The 18,563-nt window shown below is 49.8% G+C and overlaps 9 protein-coding genes across 9 annotated transcripts; 4 read left to right on the top strand and 5 right to left on the bottom strand.

The window, feature by feature from the left end:
* Nucleotides 1-137: 137 nt before the first annotated feature.
* On the bottom strand, nucleotides 138-1,672 carry rvb2 (RuvB family ATP-dependent DNA helicase reptin; the record flags this gene model as incomplete). Its single annotated transcript, XM_022544337.1, has 3 exons — nucleotides 138-1,091; nucleotides 1,161-1,607; nucleotides 1,664-1,672. The coding sequence occupies 3 exons, from the start codon at nucleotides 1,670-1,672 to the stop codon at nucleotides 138-140; spliced, it is 1,410 nt and encodes a 469-aa protein (XP_022403447.1).
* Nucleotides 1,673-2,206: 534 nt separating this feature from the next.
* ASPGLDRAFT_121097 (uncharacterized protein) lies at nucleotides 2,207-4,741 on the top strand (the record flags this gene model as incomplete). The annotated part of the gene is made up of 2 exons (XM_022540207.1): nucleotides 2,207-3,289; nucleotides 3,353-4,741. The coding sequence occupies 2 exons, from the start codon at nucleotides 2,207-2,209 to the stop codon at nucleotides 4,739-4,741; spliced, it is 2,472 nt and encodes an 823-aa protein (XP_022403448.1).
* A 257-nt stretch (nucleotides 4,742-4,998) lies between these two features.
* On the bottom strand, nucleotides 4,999-6,090 carry ASPGLDRAFT_33643 (putative alpha/beta hydrolase; the record flags this gene model as incomplete). Its single annotated transcript, XM_022544338.1, has 5 exons — nucleotides 4,999-5,331; nucleotides 5,384-5,579; nucleotides 5,633-5,757; nucleotides 5,813-5,852; nucleotides 5,903-6,090. The coding sequence occupies 5 exons, from the start codon at nucleotides 6,088-6,090 to the stop codon at nucleotides 4,999-5,001; spliced, it is 882 nt and encodes a 293-aa protein (XP_022403449.1).
* Nucleotides 6,091-6,354: 264 nt separating this feature from the next.
* ASPGLDRAFT_44622 (uncharacterized protein) lies at nucleotides 6,355-7,115 on the bottom strand. The gene is made up of 3 exons (XM_022546062.1): nucleotides 6,846-7,115; nucleotides 6,724-6,773; nucleotides 6,355-6,660 (listed from the first exon to the last, which is right to left on the bottom strand). Exons 1-3 carry the CDS (start codon nucleotides 6,976-6,978, stop codon nucleotides 6,487-6,489), a joined length of 357 nt encoding a protein of 118 aa, XP_022403450.1. The 5' UTR covers nucleotides 6,979-7,115; the 3' UTR covers nucleotides 6,355-6,486.
* Nucleotides 7,116-7,288: 173 nt separating this feature from the next.
* On the top strand, nucleotides 7,289-8,481 carry ASPGLDRAFT_44624 (fumarylacetoacetate hydrolase family protein). Its single transcript, XM_022546063.1, has 4 exons — nucleotides 7,289-7,352; nucleotides 7,400-7,638; nucleotides 7,693-8,008; nucleotides 8,063-8,481. The coding sequence occupies exons 1-4, from the start codon at nucleotides 7,325-7,327 to the stop codon at nucleotides 8,422-8,424; spliced, it is 945 nt and encodes a 314-aa protein (XP_022403451.1). The 5' UTR covers nucleotides 7,289-7,324; the 3' UTR covers nucleotides 8,425-8,481.
* A 929-nt stretch (nucleotides 8,482-9,410) lies between these two features.
* ASPGLDRAFT_44625 (putative MFS transporter) lies at nucleotides 9,411-11,068 on the bottom strand. The gene is made up of 4 exons (XM_022546064.1): nucleotides 10,918-11,068; nucleotides 10,359-10,853; nucleotides 9,617-10,290; nucleotides 9,411-9,560 (listed from the first exon to the last, which is right to left on the bottom strand). The coding sequence occupies exons 1-4, from the start codon at nucleotides 11,059-11,061 to the stop codon at nucleotides 9,419-9,421; spliced, it is 1,455 nt and encodes a 484-aa protein (XP_022403452.1). The 5' UTR covers nucleotides 11,062-11,068; the 3' UTR covers nucleotides 9,411-9,418.
* Nucleotides 11,069-12,028: 960 nt separating this feature from the next.
* ASPGLDRAFT_72974 (C2H2 type zinc finger domain protein) lies at nucleotides 12,029-14,694 on the top strand (the record flags this gene model as incomplete). Its single annotated transcript, XM_022549646.1, has 7 exons — nucleotides 12,029-12,112; nucleotides 12,191-12,206; nucleotides 12,299-12,819; nucleotides 12,866-13,075; nucleotides 13,123-13,167; nucleotides 13,215-13,316; nucleotides 13,365-14,694. 7 exons carry the CDS (start codon nucleotides 12,029-12,031, stop codon nucleotides 14,550-14,552), a joined length of 2,166 nt encoding a protein of 721 aa, XP_022403453.1. The 3' UTR covers nucleotides 14,553-14,694.
* A 279-nt stretch (nucleotides 14,695-14,973) lies between these two features.
* ASPGLDRAFT_44626 (uncharacterized protein) lies at nucleotides 14,974-16,495 on the bottom strand. The gene has a single exon (XM_022546065.1). The coding sequence runs from the start codon at nucleotides 16,465-16,467 to the stop codon at nucleotides 15,256-15,258; it is 1,212 nt and encodes a 403-aa protein (XP_022403454.1). The 5' UTR covers nucleotides 16,468-16,495; the 3' UTR covers nucleotides 14,974-15,255.
* A 1,026-nt stretch (nucleotides 16,496-17,521) lies between these two features.
* Nucleotides 17,522-18,466, top strand: ASPGLDRAFT_121767 (thioesterase family protein; the record flags this gene model as incomplete). The annotated part of the gene is made up of 2 exons (XM_022540262.1): nucleotides 17,522-17,634; nucleotides 17,680-18,466. 2 exons carry the CDS (start codon nucleotides 17,522-17,524, stop codon nucleotides 18,464-18,466), a joined length of 900 nt encoding a protein of 299 aa, XP_022403455.1.
* Nucleotides 18,467-18,563: the final 97 nt, after the last annotated feature.

Genomic DNA, 18,563 nt, shown 5'->3' on the forward strand with positions numbered 1-18,563 from the left:
AAATTCTCAAAAAAGCGCCAGCCTTTACCATACATAACTTGATGCCATAGAAGGTCGAACATAAATAAACGGAAAACAATCAGGAAATCATCGCGTTTTTCTTCCCTTGAAATGCAATAGGCAGATTAAGTGAACATCTAGGAGATCTCCATAGCATCTCCTCCATTAGCGGTAGAAAAGTCCACGTTGCCTTGATCGCTAATGAATCGTTGTTCAAACTGGTTCACAAACTTGATACTCCGGTTGGGATCGAAGAACAACCGGAAGCTGCGTTGCACATCATCGATGCTAACCTCCTTCGCCTTTCTCTTTTGGCTAAGGAGATGGGAAGTGGTGATGATATGGCTCGCGTACCGTAGGCCCGACTCCTCACCGATCTTAGTCAGGAGTGCGAGAGCGTCGGGGGATAGGTCAATTTCTTCCTCTTGGGCACGGATAGCCAAAATCTGCCGGAGCTCCTCGGCAGAGTAAGACTGCGTGCTCACAATCACGACACGGTCGAGGAAGTCGAGAGGGAGTCCGTGGGGGGAGTTGTATGTTGTGCCACGGATCCGGGCGTGACCACGGTTGCTGGCCATGATAACAATAGGGGCGAGTTCCGCCTCTAATGCACGGTTGACGTAAGAGAAGCATTCGATGTCCAGCATATGGACCTCGTCAATGAACAGCACACCCGGAATAATCTCTGCCTTGCCTTCCTCCTTCCACTCGGCCACCTTGGTGTTGATTTGGTCCCTAACCTCGCTCCGGATCTCACCTGTGTCACCCGAGAAAAGTGCCAGGAAGCCCTGTGTCCGGGAGTTGATGACATCGATCTCATGGAGGCTCACGGTGTGGACAATTTCCTTGCGAACTTGCAGTTCACCCTCGGGACACTGGACGAACTTGGTATCGGCGCCCATCGCATCATAATCCCGAGAACGAGCGTACGAGCGACCCAATTTTGTGATCTTCCCCGAGGACTTGTCGATCGAGATAACATCTCCCGCCATCACACGCTCTTTGGTCATCGAATCAATCATCTTCGTTCCCATGTCGTAAATCGTCTCCATATCGGTGGTCTTGATGGTAAGTTTGCCTTGTTTGTGGCCCTTTGCATCGAATAAGCAAATCAAAATTAGCCGCTTTCATCGTACAAACATGTGACGGTGTGCACTTACGCCAGTCACACTCCGATCAATCTGAATTTCCACAACTTCACCCTCAATAATCTCGCTCTCTTCCTTGATGCGGACACCAATCGACTTCCGGAATGCCTGTGTAAGTGCCTCTGTCTTGGACATCTCCATGGAGAAAATCTCCGAGGAAGCAAGCATTGTGAACGGCACATCAGGCCCAAGCGACTGTGCCATACCCATCGCGATAGCTGTCTTTCCGGTGCTGGGAGGTCCTGCGATCAACACAGCTCGCCCAGCAATCTTCCCTTCCTTGACCATCTGCAGAATCACCGCAGCGGCCTTCCGTGCCTTCTCCTGGCCAACGAGTCCCTGCGAGGACGTTCTAGGTTGTAAAGAGTCTGTATCGACACCAAGACCCCGGATATGCGAATGGGCAGCGATGAGGTTGAGTCCGCGGAGCTCCTTGCTCTCCGCGACGGTGGAAATTGGCTTGACAGGAATCAGCAATGAGACCAGAATCGCAAACAAAAGAAGTGAAAGCTCACCGCAGCCATGGTAAATTCCTAAACCAGCAAAAAGACCTTTATTGAGACGAAAACCACCGGATCGAGTGCACCAGCAAAAGACAACGTCGCGGAGGTGAGAGAAACAGCTCTGCGAAAGAGAAGCCCAAAAGTTGCTCACCGCCCGGCAGAATAAGCGTTCGCCTGTTACAAGACCGTCCGTTTGTTCATTTGCCCCTGGAGAAATTTTTTCTTTCAAGCCTCTATTTACATGTCAAGTCGAAAATTCAGGCCAGATCTCTGGTCCCATCTCTCTCGCCTTTCTGTTGCTACATCAATTACCGACCTTCCATCCCATCGTCGAGTGCGATCCCTCCGCATATCTTCCCTCACGCGTGCGCGCAATCGCCAAATTTATCCTCTGAGCAGAGAATCGTCTGTCGCTTTGATATTGACCCCTCGTTAACTTGGTCTGCATTGCTGATGTGATTGGGAACAGTGTTATCTGTTATAAGCTCAGTCAGGATCAGGAACAGTTGCTAAATGATGTGCACCTTTCGCCTTTCGATACAATAATCTCCTACCATGTCGGACAAAATAGACCTCGATAATCCATCCACGCGCGATCCACGTCTTGCCAGTCGAGCAACCAGATTCAATATACCCCCGCCGATCAAAAAGCCGTCCTTGGAAAGACAAAACTCCATCTCGCTTGGGTCACCCAGCACACCCAAACCCGCCGTTTTCCCTCCGCCGAACGAACCCCCCAAGCCGGTCGAGAAGCAGGATAATCCTCGTGATGGGTCGTTTATCCAGTCAATCTCCGAGCTGGTGCAAGCCGCCGTTGCTACGGCCGTGAGCAGGTCGGAGAAAGAAAGATTGCAGCAGAAGAAAGAGATAACGGAAGGTCTATTGAAAAAGGCAAAGGACCATACGAACTTTCCTTCAACTGCGGCTTTCTTTCAGCAGGCCAGCAATGACGAGAAAGTCGACATGACTCGGATGGATGATACTATAAAGGAGCACTTGTCGAATTGCAGCCAAATAGAAAGGGATCTGGTGACTAAATGGGGACTATTATCGCCAAGCGGCCCCGGCTCTTCTGCGTCGGAAGAGACGATAAAGAACCTGCAAAGGGAACTTCAAACATTCAAGGAAGAGGCCGCCAGTACAAAAGCTGAACTTGCTAGGCTCGTTGATAGCAGTCCGACGCGAACTGGGCCCATCAAAATTCTTCAGGATAGGGTTATTCTTTTGGAGAAAACCATGGGAAATCAAACCTCACTTCTATCCGAACAGGCTAATACTGCCAAGGCTAATGACGAGCGCTTAACGTCGCTGAGCTCGGAAATGAAGAAGGGAGCAGTATCATCACCAATACGAGAAGCACTGCCCACGCAATTCGAGAACGACATTGGGGAATTAAAGCAGAAGCACACGGAGGCGGAGGGAACAATGAAGGCACTTGTCGAGTGCCAAGAAGCGCTTTCAAAGACGATTCACCAAATAAACGGAGATATCGAAGAACACCGGAGAGAATTGAACGATATTAATGTTGGTTCTATAAGTGCAATGAAGGCGAGAATGGACAGCTTTTCCAATCATTTGAGCTCATTGGCGGGTAAAGTGGTGACAGAAAGCCCGACTGCTCAGTCGGTAAACGGAAATGTTGATTCCAAGGGTGAGATCAAGGACATGGAACAGAGGTTGGAAAAGCTGGAAGGAAATCAGACCGCACCTCAAATCAACAAGGACCAGGTGAACCAGAGCATGCAGGCATTGAATGGTCGGATGGACGAGCTGTCGCATCTACAGTCCATGAAAGACGACTTCCAGTTCTCTGAAATGGAAGAAATCAAGAAGATATTGGCGCAACAGAGCGAGGAGTTCAAAGGATTGAGGGATGGTTATGGTCAAGTGTCAACGGAGATCAAGGCTATTGCGCAAAGCAAGCCAGCGGCAGCTCTGCGGCAAATCCAAGATCTTTCCGGGTCGCTATCAGTCACACAGCGTGTGCTGGAGAGCGTGAAGGTTGGGTTACATTCTTTGGAAACACGTTATAATAATATCTCGACCGAGCCTATCGTCAAGAACATGGTGGCCGCCATGCAAGAAATGTACCCATCGGCATCCCAGTTGACGGAGCAAGTGACAGCCCTCAGAAACAGCCTCGATAAAGATATCCTGCCGCTCAAATCGACGGTAGAACAACTGTTCAAGTCGCATTCTTCGCAAGTCACGCAACTGCAGAAGGATACAGCCGTGCAATTGGAGGAAAAGAACCGATTTAAAACCGAACATGTTCGTATGGAGCAGTCGGTTGCTGGTCTATTGGAGCGGATTAAGGCCCAGACCTCGATGCCAACTCAGCAGCAATTTAATCAGCTGCAGTCGAAGGTCGATTCTCTCTCGAAGAAAATAAACGAACAGACATTCAACATCAGCGAGCAATTGAAGTCGAAACAGTGGTCGGACGAATCCCTCGTACAGAGCTTGAATCATGAACGCGAGCATTTCAACAAGGAGTTCCAGCGACTGTCCAGTGAGCTCAAGGACATGTTGAGTAAACTTTCTCAATTACAATCCACAAACACAACCAACATGGAAGCAACAAAATCCCACGCGGATGACATTGGTTCCTTGCTGGATCGCATGCGTCACTTGGAGGAGTCTGCGTCGAACAATCATGAACAACTGCTCAAACAATTCGATTATATAAAGAAAGCAGTGGAGAACCAGGAAGGTATGCTTATGGATGGACAAGCAGCTGAAGAGCCACAATCACCACCACAAAAGGTTGAGGGTGATGAAGAACCCGAACCCGAGGTCCCTGAGGGGCCCACCGAGAGCCCGGCCAATGGAGACAGCACTACTATCAGCCAAATAGCCGAAACCAACCCTGCGCTCGCTCTACGAGAGAAGAAGAGGAAGAAGAAGCGCCCGCGTACTTCGATGAATGCTTCTGATGACGAAAGACCGGAACCGCATTCGGGGTCCAATTCACCACGAATGCTCATTCCCGGACGGGATGGGACGCCGTCTACAGACGCGAAAAAGAAGACCAAGAAAAAGAAGAGGAGAAATCTCATCCAAGATACGGAACCCATTACGTTGGACTAAGCGAGTTATTCTTGGTTTTCTTTGCCCTTGACTTTATGCGTACTGGATAAGTGCTCTGCCCTAGATCTGGACGTGGTGACGAAACTCATGACTGTAATAGAGTTTGTGTTCCTTGATACTATATTCTGTGTTGGCGTGGTGTGGCTACCATTCATATGTTTGTTTTATGAGTATTATTTGCAAATACGTCTATATGCATAATGTTCAAGCGAGGTATACGCCTCTTTTGCTTAATCAATACCCCATCGATCCTTCCATTATGGCGTATTCTGTAAGAACTTAACAGCTACCTGTCGGAACGCTTCAGGGTTTTCCGAAATGAGCCAATGCCCGGCCTCGACATCCGCGACTTCAGAGCTAGGGAAGAACTTCTTGATGGCGGGGAGCGACACGTCCGAGATGTATCTGCTCCTGGTGCCCCGGACAACAAGCGTGGGCCCGTCATATGTTACAGCGCCTGGTTCCCGGTATGGGAAGTCAGCCATACCTTCAAGCGAAGCACCCAAGGTCGACAGCGGAACGCGGAATTTCATCGTCTGATCGTCTGACCTGATCAGGTTGGTAAGAAGGAATTGTCGAATGGGGAGGGCCTACCACGTTAATATAACACCGTAATGATACTAAATGAATATCAAGACATACCTCCTCGTAACCCTGCAGAATCTTATCCGCATCAGACTGCTTCGTCACCTTCTCAGCCTCGACATGCTGCATGCCCCGGACATATTTGCCAAAATCACTCTGTAGTCGAGCGTTAACGGGAGCATTGTCGACGGGCACAAGACCCGACACGCGGCTGGGAGAGCGCAGAGCAACAGCCATGGCGGTTTTGGCACCCCTGTACAACGCTCGTTAACACAAATGTCTCTAATATGCACTGAGAAGACGTACATTGAATGCCCAATTAAGACGCATTTATCCAGCTTCTGCTGGTCGATGAACTTCTCCACGTCCTCCGCCATAACGGTATAATTGTGCTCCTGGGCATGAAACGAGTGTCCATGATTCCGGAGATCCTGTCATTTACTCTTAATCTTCCTGTCGGCTTCATTGCATACAGGGCACACGTACCAGGGTGTATATTTGACGCTTCAAGTCACGTGCGAGGGCTCTGCTATAATCAGCTATGCGTTCCGAATGCTCGAATCGGAAAGCACCCACCGACTGATACTCCGGTTATTCTGCTTCGACCCGAAAAGCCCGTGCAAGAAGAGAATCGGGCTCCGAACGGCCTGTTCATTCTCGGGACCGAAGATCTGATGTGACAGCTGTTCTGAGCGCAGCACGCGCGATGTAGAAAAGGAGCGGAGGCCGGTTGCCCCTCTTAGGGTTGTTCTTAATGGTAGCATTGTAAAAAGTTGAATTGGTACTACACAATTCCATTCAATGACGGATATCAAGGATTCTTGCGGTGATGTATTGTGGACCCGCTTATCTCCGGTATTTCCGTCACTGTGGTCTCTTATTGGTAATATTTGCTTAGATAAGGGCCTTTCCGCCTTGCAGAATCTGACCAATGAGTGACGCGCCACGTGAATAACTTAATAAGTTCTGAATAATCTTGCGTCCGCTCGCCAGTTGACTTTGGACTTGGCATTTCGCCAGAAGAGGGTTAGAAATACATTTAATGCAGTTAGAAATACTCAGTCTATCTCCAGCTGGTATAGTATTTACAAACACATTGCAACTCATGACCATCGTTCAATCCACCCAATATACTCTACGAGTTATCCCAACATCAACACTCAGCTGTCCAGCAGCGGCGGCACCTTCTCGCAAAGGTATTCGACAATAGCGTCGGGGCCTCTCTCAACCTGTAATCCGGTAGGAATGGCGTGCAGTTTGATATCGGGCTTTATCTCGCGCGCTGTGGCGTGGATCTGCTGGGCTTCTTCTGCAGTCCACATGGATGCGCTGAACTGTTGAAGTCGTTAGCATGGGCCATGGAGATCGGATTTGTAGATATCTCGGTAGCAGCTTACCAGGACATCCGGCAGCAGCTCCTGGACTTTAGGGCCGACTTCTTCGATTTCTGTCGCAGTCAGTACACATAACTTTGGATATTTGCGACACCGACAAGATACTCGCGATAAAGGAAACATACTCGAGCAGTTGGCCTCGTGGATGATGATATACTGGTCCTTGAGCGTATCAGCGACTCTCCCGATCAAGCGTTGCGCTCTCTCCGGGGCCGTGTTGACCGTGATAAGACGGAAGGGTCCTTTGGGGGTGGTCATTTTGAATATTGATGAAATAGAGTAGTATGCTTTGTATGAGCTTGTCGCAAATGTTCTTAAACAGCGAAGTAGGCTGTTTTTATCAGCCCCCCCTCCCCTTCCCCACGCCGTTGTCCGGCATCGTTCGTGGGGATCAGAAAATAACCGGGTCTGTCGGATTTAACCCGGTCACTCTTTCTAGGTTAAACCTTTTCAATTGATGTCCATACAAGAGAAAGGGAGAAATAAAGTAACCAGCCCCTCCCCCACTTGTCTTGTCGGGGTAGAAATAGTCCGCGGCATCTCCGATAAATAGTGAACAACCTCGTCCATTTCACCCAATTAACAAATCTCAATTCAGTTTACCATGTCCAAAATCGCATCTACATTTTCGCGTAAGTCCCAAACTCACGCTGGTTATGCTGCATACTAACGCGACCAGGCCTGGTGCGCTTTGTCCCCAGATCCAACCGCTCTAGCATCCTCATCGGAGAGCCGGTAGATCCCAAGCTGGACGTTGGGTTGGCTCTTTACCAGGGCAAGGATGTTCCTGTTCACCCATTCTCGGGGAAGTCTGTTCTCAGCCCGGGACAGAGAACTGAGAAGACCGAGATCATTGAACGGCTCTTGTCTCCGCTGGCTCAGAATGAAGTTGGATCTATTCGGTGTATCGGGTTGAACGTAAGTTGATATAGAGAAACTCGTTGAACATTTACATTGACGATGAATGCGCAGTATGTCTCCCACGCCGCAGAAATGAAACTCTCCATCCCCGACGTCCCAACCTTATTCATTAAACCATCCACCTCGCTCGCAGATCCATGGCCGGCTCCCACGATCCTCCCCAGAATCACTCAACAGGACAATACGGGCGACTACGAATCCGAAATGGTCATTGTCATTGGCCGCGACGCAAAGGATGTCAGCGAGGAAGAGGCACTGGATTACGTGCTGGGTTACACGGCTTCGAATGACATCTCCAGCCGGACGTCGCAAATGAACCAGAGTCAATGGTGTTTTTCGAAGGGGTTTGACACTGCTTGTCCTATTGGTGAGCTATCCGTTCTACCGGAATAGTCTGAGATTTGCTAACTGAACGGTTCAGGCCCTGTCATCGTCTCTGCAGCGCAGTTCCCTGACGCCAGCCAATTCAAGATCCGTGGCCTGAAGAACGCCCAGGTCCTCCAGGACTGTCCATTGACGTGTGCCCTCCCTTCCAATCCCTCTATACTCTCTACGGAAGCTAAAAACGAAAACAGCGACCTCATCTTCAGCGTCCCGAAGCTCATCAGCTTCCTATCACAAGGCACAACCCTGCCCGCCGGAACGATCATCCTCACTGGTACTCCGCCCGGTGTTGGAGCTGCGAAGGATCCGAAGGAGTTCTTGAAGGCTGGGGATGAGTTTGCGGTGGAGTTGCTGCCACATGTTGGAACATTGATTACAAAGTTCAAGAATCAGCAGTAATAAATGTCGATTGTATTGTATACCCGTGCTAGATTATACGATTGCATTATCAGGGTGCGTTAGCTATGCTGTAGTACTACTAGTAGTTACACGATTGTGTACGGATTACCTCCTGGATCCCACATCCCCACTGATATCATCTCCACAAACACCGGATTTCCCCACACACTGTATCTCGGAATTTCCGACGGTACTTTAACAACATTCGAGTACCAAAGATCTCCCGGATTCTTACAAATAAACTTGACGAAGGAATTCATCGAATGACGACATTTACCTACGCCTGAGAAGTATCCTCTTGAGACCCCAGAAATGCGAAATAGGCCTACTGGACTACACTGCATCGTACCGAGTCTCTGATTGGCTGTTCGGAGTTAAGACGGAATTGATTTTACCCAAGCGGAGTATGTCTACTCCGGCTTGTCTTTGCCCTAGGAATGCCAATGCGAGCTTAATCTGAGACCATGTACAGACACTGAGTATAGAGTACAGAGTGATGTGTGACATAGGATATCCTGTTTAAGGTACCATTTTCTCACTATACGCCTTTATTGATTGTAGCACAATGTCATCCAGCAGACACGATAGAGCACTATCATCATGTACTCCGTACCCTTACAGAGTACAACATCGGCAGTCAAACACTGTTTGAAACTCCGACCGATTCAATCGGCTCGGGGCTTCCCGTGTGCCAAGACCAGTGGTTGGCTGATGGACATGAAGATGGCCTGGCTTATGGATCATGAGACGCGCCGGGGAAAAGAAATAAGGCTGTTTGGGATTAAAGGGGCCGTTACAGAGCAATATAAGCCATGGGCTATTTTCTATTTCTCTTTTCTTTTCTTTCCTGGGCTGACCAGCTTCTCTTGCTATGCCTATGTCCTCGAAGTGTCCATGATTGTTGAAGTGCTGATGTTCTTCATTGACCTTATACCTGACTGAAAATGGCTAACCCGGAAACAAAATAACGCTTATAAAACAAGCCATAACAGCATTAGGAATATACCTTCTCCTTACGCCATACACGCCCCTTCCGGTGCAAGAATATTGTCGGAACCACGCTGACACCGACGATAAGAGCAACGCCCACACCGGAACTCGCTGCGATACCCACGCTTTCGAACATTGACGGGAACCTAAACCAATTAACGATTGTACCGGAATGTGAACAGAGTTTATGGAAGATACTCACCAGAACGGCCCAAGAAACCCCCAAATCTGACGAACGAACGTGATGAAAACGCCAACACTCGCCGCCTCCTTCGGATAACAGTCAACAGCATACGTGACCAGCACGGTGGTGATGACTTGGTTTCCCACAGCTCCGATAGCAGTGCCAATGATGGGGGTTACTCGCCAATGGCCACTAGGTGCTGCTTGAGTGCATACAAGGAAAACAACCAGACCGATAATGGCGAGGGAGAAGCCAAAATAGCTCAGCCACAACCTGTGCTCAGGGTCTGCTTTGCGCCCGAGTCGGCGTTCTTGCAGGCGCATCCAAAAGTCGGACATGATACCACCTAGCTGCTCGCCGATGATGGAGCCAATGATGACCCCCAGGAATTGGAGACCGACTTGTTCTTCATTCAGGCTGAATTTCTCTTGGAGAAGATTTGGGATCTCGACTGTAGAGAGGATACTGGCTAAGAGGAACACCATGGCGTATGCCACAGCGGGGATTAGGATGGATGGGCGCTTGGCCATTGTTAATGGCCTGATAAACTCGTACCATGAGAATGGCGTTTTATCGATGCGACTGATATAGAGGTATTCGGTCTTCCAGTTTATCTGGCGGTCGGCACCATTGCCCACGTAACGCGTTTCCGGTCCGAAGAAGAGGTATAGGATAAATTGGCCGCCGTTGATCTGCCGTAGAGACAACCGTCAGTAAATTGCTGCCTGTAAGATCATGGCCAGGGTATGGAGAGGCCCACCATTGCAAGGACCCAATAGATCCACCGATACCCTGCCCGATAGGCGACGAACCCAAAAATAAACGGCCCACTAGGAACTCCCAGTGTGACCATCAGGGTCCAGACCCCCATGTACCGGGCCCTATCCTTCTTAAACGTCGTTTCCATCACCACGGCACTACCAATAGCAGATGCTGGAGAGATGAAGAATGCCGCCAATGCTCGGCATGCAGCGGTTGACGCATAATCGGGACTCTTTGCGCATCCTACATTACAGATCAAACTGCATATCAGGGATAACAGAAAAATGGGACGGCGACCGAATCGGTTGGATAGGGGTTTCCAGAACAGCGGTGCACCTCCAAGGATCGCGATTTGTAGTGATGTGAGGTAACTCGCTCTCTGCAATGAGACACCGAACTCTTCAACGATGGTTGAGTATGCTGGGATAATCGAGCTCGCCATGAAGGTTCCCATTAATGCGTGGAAGGCAACTAGAATCAAGTTCATCATTTTCTGAATTGTCAGCACTTCGCTTCAAACCCAGAATGTACTCCATCAAATAATGGAGACGACTAACCTTCCAAGTAGGCCAATTGTACGGATCCGTACGACTAATCCCCGGAATGGGATCTAGGTCCAACGTCCCATGGCGCTCGATCAGATAATCCCGATGACCCTTGGAGAGCCTAGCAGCCACTGTCTCGACATAGGTAGCTGGCATGCCTGCCTCTGCACTCTCTATAAGGTCAATGTTGGGCTTGCTAGTTGGATTCGACTCTTCAATCTCACCAACCGCTCGTGACGGCTGCATTTCGAGGAATGTCATGCTATGTTGTCTGTTTGTGGTGGGCTTCTTCAGCCTGGGGTGATTGAGATACTTCACCCTCTATACCCCTGATATAAATGAACTAAAATAAAGATCTAAAAAAAAAAAAAAAAGGGTAGAAAGGGTCAGATATTCATGTTTCCCCTCTTGGCCAACGCTGCATGAATAACCGGGATAACCGGAGAGGAGAAGCGAACCAACTGCATCATTCCAATCAAGCCCAGGCCAATCTAAATGCCCTGTACATAGGCATAAACATAGACATAGGTCCTCACCCCGGGGTTCATACGTAAGCACCCGTCTCCTCAATTGACCGGGGGTGCATTGTGGAGAAGATGCGGAGGATGTACTGAGACGGAATGAAGCCGTCGACTCAGAATGCCGAATATATGGACTAGACCCAAATTTAGCACCCCTGATAGCGTCAGCTAGCCCCCACAAATTTGAAGAAGAAGTGTATCACATTGGCTAGCAGACTAATCGAGACCGGCATGGTTCGACGGTGATGACGCTGGGGTTTCAGGCACGGAAAAGTCCTTTTTAGAATTGCAACTGGTACGTATCCGGCCAATTCCGTAAGCTGAATCTGTTTTTGTGCCTTGAATGACCTGTATCACCCATGCAGTGAACTCTGTAGAGGGAAAGTAGACCGAATGAGAAGACTCCCAAAAAGGCTAACGCCGAGACCTATCTCCGGTGGTTGCCACGTGCCCCACAATGTTTCCCACCCCCGGAATTCCCTCTTTTGTCTTTCCTTTCTTTCTCTCTCGTCCCACGATTGTACACTGCACTATTGCTTAGCTGATACACATCGTCTATCGCAATCCAGAGATAGGACGCCCACCCACACTGTGGTTGCATGATGGGGGAGACAACACCGGCCGGGGTTAAGAAACTGGCTTGTCGGGTCTGCAACAAGGCCTTTTCAAAAGCAGAACATTTGAGAGTATGCAGTCTCCCACTCTTACACCGTGGGGACGGCCTCATACTAGTCAATAGCTCAAGCGCTAACGAATGCCAACAGAGACATGAACGCTGCCGTAAGAATACCGGTTGATCGTTCTGTTTTTAGCAGCGGATGATCTACCTATTGCAGAGCCAAGAAAGCTGACAATTCGATGCTGCCTTGAAGACACCGGATCGAAGCCTTTTGTTTGCAGAGACTGTGCGCGGCCCTTTGCCCGTCAGGATGCTCTCACTCGTCATGAGAAACTGCACATGCGGACTCCAAACGCCAAAAATGATCCTCAACCTACGCCGCTGGCGTCCCAAACTGCCTCGATAGAGGATACACTTCCTGCGTGGAATTCGAATCCTCCTTCAACAGCAGCTCCGACGCCTCCTGCTAGCACAACATGGGAAACATCGCAGTCTACGCAGCAGTCAAATCTGCATGCGGCTTCTGACCTCGATTTCAGCTTGATTTGGCCCGACTCGGAGAATTTGTTTCAGAGTATCATGTCCACAGGTACGACGGACCAGTGGCAGATGCCGCTGGGGACGCTGCCGTTTCCTCCGGTTGTGCAGGATGTCAACACGATGAACTTTGGGTCTCCTAATTCGTTTGATGATCGAAGTTCGTCAATTGGTACTATTCCGTCTGGGGGGAGTCATCAAGCTGTGCATGATGTCACGGAGATGGTGACGAGCTCGGTGAGTTTAGAGTGACATCTTTTAATACCAGTGCTAATATTTTCAGTCATCGAGCGTAACAGCCGAGGTGAAAGCGAAATCGATTACTTCAGTCTTCCTCGATGAATGTCTTCACATGTTCTTCGTCAGATTCATTCCGACGTTTCCTATCTTGCATCGAGCAACGTTCATTTTTCGGGAATGCACACATCCGCTCCTGTTGAATGCAATAGCAATTGGTTCGCTATATTTAGGGCCTAAGGATTCAGTAGCGAAGGTAAGTTTCTTCGAGGGAGTGGGTGATACATGTGCTTACAAAACCAGGGAGAGGCTTTATGGCGCCTAGCACACACTGCCGTTGCGACATCAGTATGTCTACCTAGCACCTTCAGGAGAGCTACAGCTAATAGCACCAGTGGCAATCGATGATAACACATCGTGGTCCGTACGATGCATGTAAAGGTGTGCAGCTGTTGATAACAGCTCTTCTGGGACAAATATACGGCGCTTTGTCAAATGTAAGAAGCCTCGTTCGTGCACATCTGGCAATTGCTACAACTGAATAGAATAGAGGCATTCGCACCACGAGTCAGGTATTCCGTCCGCTTGGTTTCTTTTGGGCAAGACATTGCGGTATGCTGGACAGTCCGCCGTTTCCCCCGGAAAACCTGCCGTTCTATGATTCCCCGATTGCAGAGAAAGAACATCAATGGCGGATTTGGGCAGCGAGGGAGATTCAACAACGAGCATTACTCGCATATCATATTCTAGACGGTCTGGTTGCACAAATGTCTGGGGACGGTGCTTCGGCCCGGCACGTTGCGAACCCGCTCAACCTCCCTAGTAGTGAAGCGGCATTTGATGCCAGCACTACTGATGAATGGCTAGTCCACATGCGCTCACTGAAGACAGATCAGCCCTCATTCCGCCTGGTGTTTCGCTCTCTATTCCCTCCTGTTGGCAGCTTCCGCTCGCTAGACTACCAGTTCTCGGCGTTTGCCCTCCGCGTCGTTCTGGAAGCTCTGCAATCACTCGTTTCCGACTCCGACGAGAGTGATCTAGCATCCGTCGGGGTTCCCGACCGCTCAGACGTTAGAAGAGCTCTAGCCCAAATCCACGAGACAATCTCAATGAGCATCCATCTCTCACCACCAGAAAGACTAGAAATACTCCTCCGATGGCACACAATATGCCTCGACACAATGATCAACTCCACCATCCTCTGCAGACACGTCTGCTCACGCTACAACATCACCCAATCTGTCTCAGGAGGCTCCCGCACACTCAAGTCCGGATTCGACATGGTCAAATGGATCCACACAGAAGACGCCCGTCGCGCTCTTCTCCACGCCATCGCCATTCAAGATATCATCGAGCAACTCCCCCGTGGTCGCGCGCATGTCATCCACATGCCTAGCTCCCTATTCGCAGCAGCTACGATATACTTCGTTTTCTCCATCGCCGGCGTCGCAACCGTTCGTCTCCCGAATAGCATCATCTGGCAAGACGCGCTGCTCACACGCTCTGACTTGAACCTGGGAAGCACAGACATGCGTCCAGCACCCGGTGGATCTGAGACTCGACGGTTTGCTGAGACTGGTCGAACAGATTCCCCGCCATCTGTCGGGGCTGTGAGGAATATGCTGTACGAGCTGAACTCGATACAGAAGTTGTTCCGGTGTCTATGCTCGCAGTGGGGGATTGCGTTTGATATGGAGGAGATTATTGATCAGTGGATTACATTGTGTCATTAGGGTGTCTCGTTTTCTCGTTTGTTATTTTTGTATTTGTCTAGAGCATGGCTGGGTTACTGGCGTTCTTGACCTCATATATATATATACATAGTGGATGGTCAATATTAGGGTTCTCGATTTAATCAAGATGAATTGTCTCTACGGACAGAGTTTCTCCCATACAAGACAAGGGAATAAGTCTCACGCGTCTACTTACTACTTATGTCGTTACATTCTTTGAAATTCCCCATCGAGCAGGAGTACTTCCCCACACCTTCATGCTCCCCACATTCCCACATCCCGTGCATATGAAAAGCGACCATGTGGGACGAACTAAATATATTTGCATGTCTCAGTATCCATACGGAGTACGCAGAACAGCCTAGGCGAGACGATCTGTAAATAGTTACGGAGTACTTACAAAACAAGCACAAATGCAAATGCAATGCATCTATTTCTATTTCTATTTCTATCTATGGACAATGCGCAGTGAAAAACATTATGCAAACAGAACTCCTTAATTCAAATTCAAACCCAACCATGCAATGCAATGGATATATAGAAAGATACACAAACAGGGAATGTAATGCAAAGAAATGCAAAGGCAACAAAAGGCATCAATGCTGGGGTATCATGCTTGGCTGATTGCCAATGTGTTGCTGGACAATGCCACCCGAACTGGAAGTCAAAACAAGAAAGGAAAACAATAGAGGGTTAAGAGAGACTACTCCGCTGGAAAAGGAGGAGTTGGCAGGCCTGCGGCAGCCAGGAGTTCGACAGTGATTTTCGCCATGTTCCGGAACAAGGCGTAGCAGGCGAGGTTTACTGCCTCATGCTTGTTTCTGGCTTCATCGGTATAGCTGGGGTAGGCTGAGCGGACCAGAGGGTACATGTGATTGGCAATGAAATCATCGGCAAGGTCGTCAACGGTATCTTCCAGTTGTACGGCAAGATCGGATCGCTCGGCGGGAGTCATTTTTTTCGGGTCGTTCTTGGGAAGAGGCTGTTTAGCCCAGCCTGTTCGCTCGTTTTTCACTGCGTCCTGCTCGCGACTGTCACGGGGATGATCGGGTTCGAAGTAGCGTTCGATTTTGCCTGTTGGGGTTGAAGTCGGCTGCGGGTCTCGACGGCCTAGCGGAGAGCGTTGGCGGTATTTGGTCGCCTCACGACGGGGGGATTGAGATCGGTCTCGTTGCGCGGGTATTGCATTCCGTCCCCGTTCGGTGCGCTCACTTTCGTCCAACGCGGATAGCATTTCCCCCGGGGGAGGCAAACTACCTAGCCATTTCCAAACTCGGTCATGTTTGCGTTTGTGGTAGTCTCTCTCCCGCTGCTTTTCTCCATCTTCCCCTTCAGGTTGTTGTTTCTCGAGTTGTCTTTCCGCCCGCCGCTCCCCCAGGGCCTTAATTTTGCCCAATACATTTTGCTGCTCGCTTGATACGGTTTTATTCATCCACTCAATCATCTCCGAACGCAAATCATGAGGCAACTGGCGAAGATCACGTTGGAGACCGGCGTCTGCAAATTCCAAGTGATCCGCAGTACCGTCCTTGAACAATCGGCAAGCACACAACAACTGCTGCATGCGACGCTTGCACGACTGCCACGAATAAGACCGGGCGGTCCGCGCATATAACAAATCAGAAGTCTCGGCCCACCATTTCTTCGGACGAGTGTTGATTTCGTCTTCCGTCGTCCGTTCCATGCACAGCCGCACTAAAACTTCCACCTCTTCCCATGTCAGCCGCTTTCCCCGACCATCGGGCAGAATCCCCTCCACAATGCACAATCCGTTGACCATGACACCCTCCGATTGATCCGGTGTAGGAAGTTGTTCTGTCGAGGCTGTGGGCAATACAACGGAAACTTGTTTGGAGGCAGGCCATGGCGATGGGTTTTCGGACTGCGGTGTGGGAGCTCCGATGTCTTTGGCCATGATGCGGCTGATTCAGGGGTGGTAATTTAATTCGATAATTCGGTGCGTGCGTTGGATCAAGATCCCTGTAGGAGTGATATGTGATAGTACGTTATGGAGAGAATAATTGTATGGTGTGTTCCGTAATAATTGCAAAGAGAAGAGATAAAAGGTAAGACGGAATCCGCCCAATTTTAACCCGAAAGGAAAATTCGCGGTCCGCCGCGCCGCGTTCGCGCCGGGCACGTGACCTGGCGGCAATTGGGCACGAACTACTGTACTACGTACTACCTTAACTGGACGGCATTCGGCTCTGGCAGTAATACAGAGTACCACTACCAGCAGGAATTGGGTACGAGTACACCCAGTTGTACGGCATATTTGCATTTAGCGTTGCATTTCCCTGTTCGCACTCGCATACACAGCCGGTCACGGGATTATGCCTCAGGCAGAAATTCTCTCAGTTCTCCTGAATACTCGGCATTCCTGAAAGTCCTAAAAGCTGCAGAAGATTCTCGCCGTCAAATAAAGCAAATAACCCAATTGCTGTGGACTATCGACACTAGTCTGTCTATCAATTCATTGTTCGCCCAAAAGAGATCAACCTCGGTTATTCTCATGGCTCCCACAGTTCACCATGTCTCCTCCCATGGCTACCCCGGAGTCTATCTACTCATGCGCTCCTTCCCTTCCACCGGTTCCTTCTCCAGGTGTTCGTACCGGCAAAAGCACGGGCTCGCCTCCGGACATGCAATGAAAACCAATTGCCTCCTCTCCTGAACCATGGTGTTGACAACTGCTGCAGCTGCACCTCCACAAGATCGACCTCACTAGCTCAACTGCTCCATTCCCGAGTGGACCATGAATGGCGACAATTGCTCTATCAGAATTCTAAACGTGGAACCGAAGACAGGTCGACTCCTTGCTAGAGTCCAAAAAGTACTTAACCCCGGCGTGCCGCAGCTGAAAGTCTGTGTTACCGTTGTCACTATCGATACAAAACCTCCGAACGTGCTATAATAATCCCCGGCCCCTGTTGCAACGCAGACGCGACGCACGCGACCGGCCGTTGAATATGACGCAGCAACAGTCCTCGCCTTTACTGGAGGCATTGTCCTGCCTATCCGTCGCGCATGGGTCGCGCAATTGTTTTACAGCGGAGATTTCGAGGGATTGGACGACGCAGCTGTATGTGGGAAGACATAGCAATTGAACCGAGGCTGACTGAAACAGCGCTGTGCTGGGAGGTTTTCTCAATGCGTTGATGCTATCTGCAACTCAGAAATACCTAGAACTCGAATTCGGACCTGGACGATATCCTCATCCCATCCATACCTTCGTTCAGTTCCTTAATATGGTCCCGGCTGGGTCGGTGGTTATCACATGCCATACTCTACGTACCTCGTCTCGACAATGCGTGGTGAGGGTCGAATTATCCCGGAATACCGAGTCTCAATCGCCCACCACGGTGGCTATCATCGCATACGGCGACCTCTCAAAAGAAAAAGGCATCTCGCAGGATACCAAGCCCGTTATCACGACACTCCCGAACAGACACACAGAATGCGTTCCTATCGACGACCCCGTGGTCGATGCTACACCGGTGACACGGAAGCTACACTGGATTGCCCCTAATGCCAACGGTCTCTGGGGTCACCGGCTGGGAGGTCATTACCGGGAGGTTTGGTTGTCATTAAGAGACGGATCGAAAATGTCTAGCGTTTTTCACCTAGCAGTCATGACGGATATGCCGCTGCAACCTCCCGCCACGCATGAACTAGGGTTCTACACGCGATACGCACTGTCCACGCTCTGCTTGTCAGTGGAGTTCAAGAAGATTCCGCATCCCGATACGCGGTGGGTGATGACGCGATCGCATTCGAATAAGGTATCCAACGGCCGGTACGACGTGAATGTGCAGATTCTCGACGAGTCCGGTGAGCTGTTGGCTTTGAGTAACCATGTGGTATATATTGTTCCTCTTCGACCTCCGCCTAAGCCCAAGACTTCGAAGATGTGATATTCATTTGGGGGAGGGAAGAGCAACCTGTACATATTCTTACTGTAACATATTTGTATTCAACACCACAGCGCGGAAGCTAACAATGGCATGTTAT

This window comes from Aspergillus glaucus (genome assembly GCF_001890805.1).
Source record: "Aspergillus glaucus CBS 516.65 unplaced genomic scaffold ASPGLscaffold_5, whole genome shotgun sequence".
NCBI lineage: Eukaryota > Fungi > Ascomycota > Eurotiomycetes > Eurotiales > Aspergillaceae > Aspergillus > Aspergillus glaucus.

Coding starts and splice junctions, on each gene's coding strand:
- ASPGLDRAFT_44622 (XM_022546062.1), bottom strand. CDS start 6,978: ATGACCACCCCCAAAGGACCCTTCCGTCTTATCACGGTCAACACGGCC. Junction 6,774..6,845: donor CCACGAGGCCAACTGCTCGA/GTATGTTTCCTT, acceptor TGACTGCGACAG/AAATCGAAGAAGTCGGCCCT. Junction 6,661..6,723: donor AGCTGCTGCCGGATGTCCTG/GTAAGCTGCTAC, acceptor CGACTTCAACAG/TTCAGCGCATCCATGTGGAC.
- ASPGLDRAFT_44624 (XM_022546063.1), top strand. CDS start 7,325: ATGTCCAAAATCGCATCTACATTTTCGC. Junction 7,353..7,399: donor AATCGCATCTACATTTTCGC/GTAAGTCCCAAA, acceptor TAACGCGACCAG/GCCTGGTGCGCTTTGTCCCC. Junction 8,009..8,062: donor TGACACTGCTTGTCCTATTG/GTGAGCTATCCG, acceptor TGAACGGTTCAG/GCCCTGTCATCGTCTCTGCA.
- ASPGLDRAFT_44625 (XM_022546064.1), bottom strand. CDS start 11,061: ATGCCAGCTACCTATGTCGAGACAGTGGCTGCTAGGCTCTCCAAGGGT. Junction 10,291..10,358: donor TCTATTGGGTCCTTGCAATG/GTGGGCCTCTCC, acceptor TCTCTACGGCAG/ATCAACGGCGGCCAATTTAT. Junction 9,561..9,616: donor GGGTTTCTTGGGCCGTTCTG/GTGAGTATCTTC, acceptor TAATTGGTTTAG/GTTCCCGTCAATGTTCGAAA.
- ASPGLDRAFT_44626 (XM_022546065.1), bottom strand. CDS start 16,467: ATGGCCAAAGACATCGGAGCTCCCACACCGCAGTCCGAAAACCCATCG.